The 6,230-nt window shown below is 45.2% G+C and overlaps 1 protein-coding gene across 2 annotated transcripts in view; it reads right to left on the reverse strand.

Annotated features, from left to right (window-relative positions):
* Positions 1–6,230, reverse strand: part of GYG1 (glycogenin 1) — a 32,804-nt gene that overhangs the window by 26,224 nt on the left and 350 nt on the right. Inside the window, exons 1-4 of one of the 2 annotated variants that reach the window (XM_034661853.1) lie at positions 4,422–4,451; positions 3,879–4,009; positions 1,902–2,076; positions 1,449–1,611 (exon numbers count right to left, since the gene is read on the reverse strand). In XM_034661853.1, the coding sequence (XP_034517744.1) occupies positions 1,449–1,611; positions 1,902–2,076; positions 3,879–4,009; positions 4,422–4,436 (484 nt within the window). In that variant the 5' untranslated portion in view covers positions 4,437–4,451. Of the gene's footprint in view, positions 1–1,448; positions 1,612–1,901; positions 2,077–3,878; positions 4,015–4,421; positions 4,452–6,230 lie in introns of those variants that run through there. The other variant, XM_034661852.1, reaches the window with a different exon arrangement.

The raw sequence follows: 6,230 nt of genomic DNA on the forward strand, positions 1-6,230 counted from the left end.
TGTGACAACCCAATTGGTCTCCAGATGTTTCCAAATGTCCCCTAGGAAGCCAAATCAACCCCACGTTGAGAGCTCCTGACAGAGTTTACACTAGCCAAACAGTGACATAAGATGGAGACTTAAACGTTCTTATTCTTTTCAATGATATTTCAATAGCTGCATATCCCAAATCCTTTGTCAAGTGACCAAACAGAATTTATTTCCTGTGAACAGCAACAACAAAAATCCAATCTCAGTTTTCTATATAGCTGAAATGGTTTTAACTTCAGCAATCTGACAAACTTTTAATCTTTTAGTTTAAAACGTTTAAATTTGAGATTATGACTTTCAATTTGATAACTAGTTAATGGAAATGAATCTTCCTATATTCACCAAGGGCCAAACCTAGGTCAACTGAGGAAAGCCGTTTCCCTCGTTTCAGAAGATCTACTCCCTGCAATCTCAGACCTGCTCTTGCAGAGGAGAGGGGGAAGAGACTCCCCTGGCGCTGAGGGTCTGCTGAGGGTCTGCAAAGAGCTCAGGGCTCTTTGCCACATTGTCAAGTGTCTGATAGTAAGTCCCTGCTGAGAGAGCCACTTCTTAGAGTGGACCCTTCTTCTCTGATATAATTAGCTTTCTTCTTTATTCAAAAGATCCATCAACATTAATTTTAGAAAAAGCTGCTTTTGCACATTAACTACTAGTTCTTGGGATAGTTTGTTGTTAAAAAAAAAATGGATTATTTATTATTTCAGAGACTGGCCTGAAATGGAAACATACCTCCTAATTCATTTGATCAAATTTCTCCAAAGGATGTGGGGCCCTAAATCCACGAGTAGTCAGAGCCTTTCTACGTATACATGTGGCTGCAGAGCTGCTTCTATGTTATGGAAAACGGATGCTAACTTCGCCAGTGTTCTACTCTTTGGCCTTGCAAATACCACTCTGATGTGCAGCCTTACAGGGAATGAGAATCTGGAGACAGAGATTAATCATTTAATTTTCTATCTTTTTTTTAATGCTTCCCAAGAGAATGAGCCAAAGTACCAGGTTTATTCCTCCAATTTCTATGGAAACAATGCTTGGTCCTCCTGTTAGCTCCTGCAGTTAAGTTTACTTAGATTTAAAGAGAGTTGTTAAAGGTTTTGATTTGTTTAATAATAGTCTCTTGAATTCTTGAATAATCATGGTTCATCTGTCATACTCTAATTTAGACACAAGAAAGTGAGATAAAGGCAGGTGTATAAAAATGCCTCCTAGCTCAATCTTATGCACTTATAGAAGAAAAATGCATATGCACACAAAGACACACAACAGTCTTTCCAACAAGAGCACAAATGAAAATGTTTGCTGCATATCACTCATTGCTGTCTTCCAGGCACAAGGAATGAAAGCAACTAGATCCCGGAGAAGAGCAGCCCCTAGAAGTTACTAACAGCTTATCAAATATAAAGATAACAGATACCTACCATCAAAACTGCCTTGCTCAGAAGCAAGGTGCAACAGCCGATTGTACGTTTCAACTGAAGGCTGATAAACAAAGACTCCAGAATTGAAGCAGTCAGGCCACCCTGGGTCTGGTGCCGCCGACAATTCTTCTCTCTCAAAAAGATCATCAATGTTTGCTAGGACCTAATTCAAAGGGGGGTGGGGTGGGAGGGAAAGTGTTACAGAAATGTTCTGCCCCAGCATATTCTTAAGTTCTCCTTAAATTATCCAACACAAAAGATACAATCTGCCGCTGATCCTAACCATTCAGATGACAGCTGTAAGGTAGCCTGGGCTTACTCTCCTTCGTCACCTGATGCTTTCAATGAGTGGTTTTATCTGAACTTGACTGTCAAGTCTTGAGAGCATTCCTCAAATGCCTAACTGGTCTCAGTTACTATATACATCTTTCCCGTCGTCAAAGCCACACTCACCAGAGTATCTGCATCCATGAACACACATTTTGAATACTGTGTAAGTGACCAGCAATGGAGTTTAGTTAACGTGACACCCAACTCAGGCCTCTTCATTAAGGTTAGATGAGCAGAATCGCCACTGTCCAAGACGTCTACTGTGATGACTTCATCAAAGACAGTCTCTAAAACTTTTCTGCCAAAATAAAATCCAGAAAACAGAGCTTAGTGTCTTTCAAATAAGTAACAAGTAACCCACCTAATGTAAAATTGTATTCTTATGAGTCTACCCATCAAGGACCAGAGCAATTGCTTACTTTGGTATAGTACAATCTCTTAAATGGATGGTCTTAATTTACTTCAGGCCAAACTATCAATTTGCATGTGCAGCTAAATTCACTAATAAAAATTGCTTTGGTGAGGTTGAAGGACTCGTGTTAAACATTATTATAGCAGAACTTTTCTATTTTTTATTGTATCACTGAATACCTGCAAATTACAGAAACCACCTGTTGAAATGTGACTCCCATTTGGAAAGAGCACATCTTTACAACAACCTATGTATTTAACAATAATATTTCATTAGAATTGATTCTTGCTGATTACTGCATGCTTTTACAAATGATGCTAAGTGCATATAACACCTGCAATGAAGCCCATAACTGTCATTTTTGCTAAAGCAGTTGACAGAGACCTACGTGTCCCAAAGGAAGTTAAAGGACTCAGTTATTCGGTTGCCAATTTTTAGGATCGAATATAACCAACACTTATAGTATGCTTAGCACTTCTGGCATAATGAGAGACTCACTTTGGTTTGTGAGGTGCAATACTTCTCCAGGCCCAAAATTAACTCAAGGTTTATTTTAGAAAGCAATCTTGAGGTGGGTTAATGGGGGTATATTTAGGTAAAACCCTAAGCTCACCGTACGGGAACACATATGATAAAGACATCATCACTGAAAGTTTATAATGTGAAACATACAGAACAAAGCTGGTATTACATTATCGGTCTCCAAGCTGTAGAAAAAGATGTTCCAATTCACACAGTAAACATGATCATTTTGAAAATAAATGGTCAGTGGAGCCATTCACCACAGTAAAGGGGGATCTAAGACTACATCTGTCTTCTTGCACACATCCTCACTAAATAGACTACAAATTAGCATGTACACATTGGGAAACAGTCTTTTTAGCATTTTCCTAAATTATCCTTTATAAACAAGGTTATTAGTATGTGAGAAATCTCTATCTATATATAGCAACCTTTTCAGAGGTCCTTGGCATGTGCTCACAGTTCTTGTAAAAAGTTGCAGAAAGGGCATTTTCAGTTTCTAAGAGGGGTAGGAAAACACAAACACCACACAGAGCTGCTAGTGTGCCCAGATATTTTTGTAATATTAGGATCTAGGTAGTTTAATACCAACAAATCAAAGTGAACTAACCTGATCAACAAGGAGTTTGTGTCCTCCCCCCACGCCCAGGGTGCTCTCTTAGCACAATCCCTAGTTCAGAAAGCCCTGGCAAATATTGTAGTCTATTAAATGATAAAGATCTTTAGGTTACAAATGCCAGCTGACAGTGGAGAAAACTACTTTCAGTCACCTGAGTTTTCCCTGATTGGAAAAAGGAAACAAAGTAGCCCCTGCCACATTTTGGGAAAGGAATGCAAGTGAAGTGTGACCACATAAAAGGAATGCCTGGACTGAAACGTTCTCTCGGGTCATCCTAGAGCGCTTGCTTACAGGAGAGTCCTTCTCACAGCTGGAACCAGTAAGAGCTGGGTCAGAACAGCACCTCCAGAAGGGAGCTCAGCTGGAACAGCTCCCAAGAGCTGGGAAGAGGTTTCAGATCCAGATATCCTTCACTCAGCAGTTCTGATCTTTCTCCACCTAGTGCTCAACCCCTGGAAAGTGTATGGCCTCAATGCCCAGTGATACCAGAAACGGGATAAGGATGTCAGAACCCCACCAAATGACAGACAGGCAGGGAAGTCCTCACCTCATGGAGTCTGAGACCTGCGGGGTGGCAAGCACGGCCAGCTTCCTGGTGGTCCTGTGCTGTTTCAGAGACGAGCCCAGGACCAAAGCTCCTTTGGCATAGGCATCGTTTGTGGTCAGTGTCACAAAGGCCTGATCTTAATACAAAGAGAAAGAAAAAAAACCACACTCATTATAATATCCTACCTGGAAACACCTACTCCAGGACCCTTTTCAGCGACCAATTCGGCAAAATTAGCTCCTCTGAGATCAATCTGCTCTATCAATAAAGGAGCAGCCTCTCTGGGAGTGGAGGAAGAACCCAAGTGCCCACTTTAAGAATGATTCAAGACCATTTTGAAGCAGAAACATCTTTGGCAGTCTCCAACAGGTGGATTAAGCTTTAAAAATTAAACCCAATTTAGAGTCTGAACACGCAAAATTCTCAGACTAAAGAGTAGCTTAACACCAGAAGGTGGACCTCAGGCAATTAACAGGTGGCAATGAAGAAGTACTCTTTGTGTCCTGTAAGTATTTTCAGCCAAGCACAAATCCAACTAATGACCTCAACCGAGAACATCTGAAAGCAGAGGCCAGATTCTTCATTCTGATGCTTAGGCTTCTGCCAAACCTCAGGCTTTATACATCGTTTCCTCAACCTGGAGCAAAGGCACCCACTCCACCCACCACATCTCAACAGTCACTTTGAGTGTCTGCTCAAGTATCACCTTGATAGACAGGCTTTCCCTCTTTAGTGCTTCTATCTAAACAGCAGCCAATCAGTGTTAATTGGATTTAGGGACCACTTCAAAAATAGTAACAAACCTGCCTCCTCTTTCTTGGAGAAGCAAGCAGTACCCCCTACCCTGTACCCTGGGTCCCCTCAACACACACACATAGCACACTCACTAATCACTCAGTTGCTGGAAGGGAAGGCAAACACACGGATTATTCTTCTTACTGAACAAGCCACACCCTCCCAAGAGCACCAGCCCTGCCTCAAGGATTTCTCCAGTTCTTCCCTGGAATGAGTCTGAGGTCCACGCTATCTCTGAGGGGGATTTTAGCAAGGCAGTGGGCATCCAAATGTTCAGGATGCTTAAGATCAAACACTGGCAGGGGTCACTTGGGGGCACTGTTGCCCAACCAAGGAGTTGGGACATTTTGTCATGAAGTCACGCTCTTTCTCATTTTCCCTTTGCCGGTTTTCCAATGTGGAGGCTGGAGACAGCGTGAATTGCATTGAGAAGCCAGAGAAAGATGTAGGCTGTCAAGGGGGCTAGCACACGTGCCAGCCTCTGACCAGAGGGCATCTTCACACCCTGCTGGACTCTCTTCCTGAACAAGATCGCTATTAAGCTGTAGAAAGACTGGTGTTCCCCACTCCTCAAGGGCCGCCGGCTTCCCAGCTAGTCACATTCTAGGAGAGCTCAGAAAAGGGCCACCTGTCATTTGACAAGCCGATGAGTCTCTGCCTTTACTTGTTCCCTCAACCCATCATAAGATGGAAACATTTCAGTCTGCCCCAAGAGTATTTAATCTGGGGGAAAAGAACTAATGTTTTAACTCAAAAAAGGTCCAGATTCCAGGGGAACCCGGATAAAAGTTTAGTAAGGTAAAGAGGACGCAAGGATTTCAGGAAGCAAGGATATGGATGCTATCCAAGATGAAGTAGGGACTGGACAAATGCTTAGGAACATGAGCTGGAACACCTAGCAAACATTACAAGTGAACAGGAAAGACCAATGACAGCTGGGTAAAACAGAACAACTCCGGGTACAGCCGCAGTCTTTCCGCAGTTCAACTGATCTCTCAACCGCGCTATTAGCCTCAACAACATCGGAAGGACCAGTTACCTCCGCACTTCCCTTTCTCGGGGCAGATTCGACCCCTGTAACAAGTGAGCCGGCGCACGCCCACCGCAGGCGGCCCGCTCCCCTGGGGCGCTCGCCCAGCTCTAGCTTTCTGCAACCCCGCTCCCAAGGCCTAAAAATAGTCTCGGCGTGGCGGCCAGCGCCCCGGCGGCCGAGAGAAGGGCCGGGCCAGGGCCGCCGGCGCCCCGGCCTCGAGGCCGGCCCTTCCAGGTGTTCCCTCTTGCGGGAGGCGGGGGCGGCCGCCGAGCGATCCCGCCGCGCTCCAGGGCGCAGGACAGGCGCCCCCGGGAACCGGCTCCCCGCCCCCACCCGGCCCCGCCGCAGCTGCTCCGCCCGCCCTTCACGGTGAGAGCAGGAGGAAGGGCACGGAGACGGAAGCAGGAACGGGGGCTTCGGCAGAGGGCCCAGGCGCCGCCAGGCTGCCCCCCACGACAGGGTCCCGGGTTCCCGGCCGCAGCTCCGGCGCCGGGGGCGGCGGGGCAGCGGCTGACGCAGGAAGC

This window comes from Ailuropoda melanoleuca, chromosome 6, assembly GCF_002007445.2.
Source record: "Ailuropoda melanoleuca isolate Jingjing chromosome 6, ASM200744v2, whole genome shotgun sequence".
Classification (NCBI taxonomy): domain Eukaryota; kingdom Metazoa; phylum Chordata; class Mammalia; order Carnivora; family Ursidae; genus Ailuropoda; species Ailuropoda melanoleuca.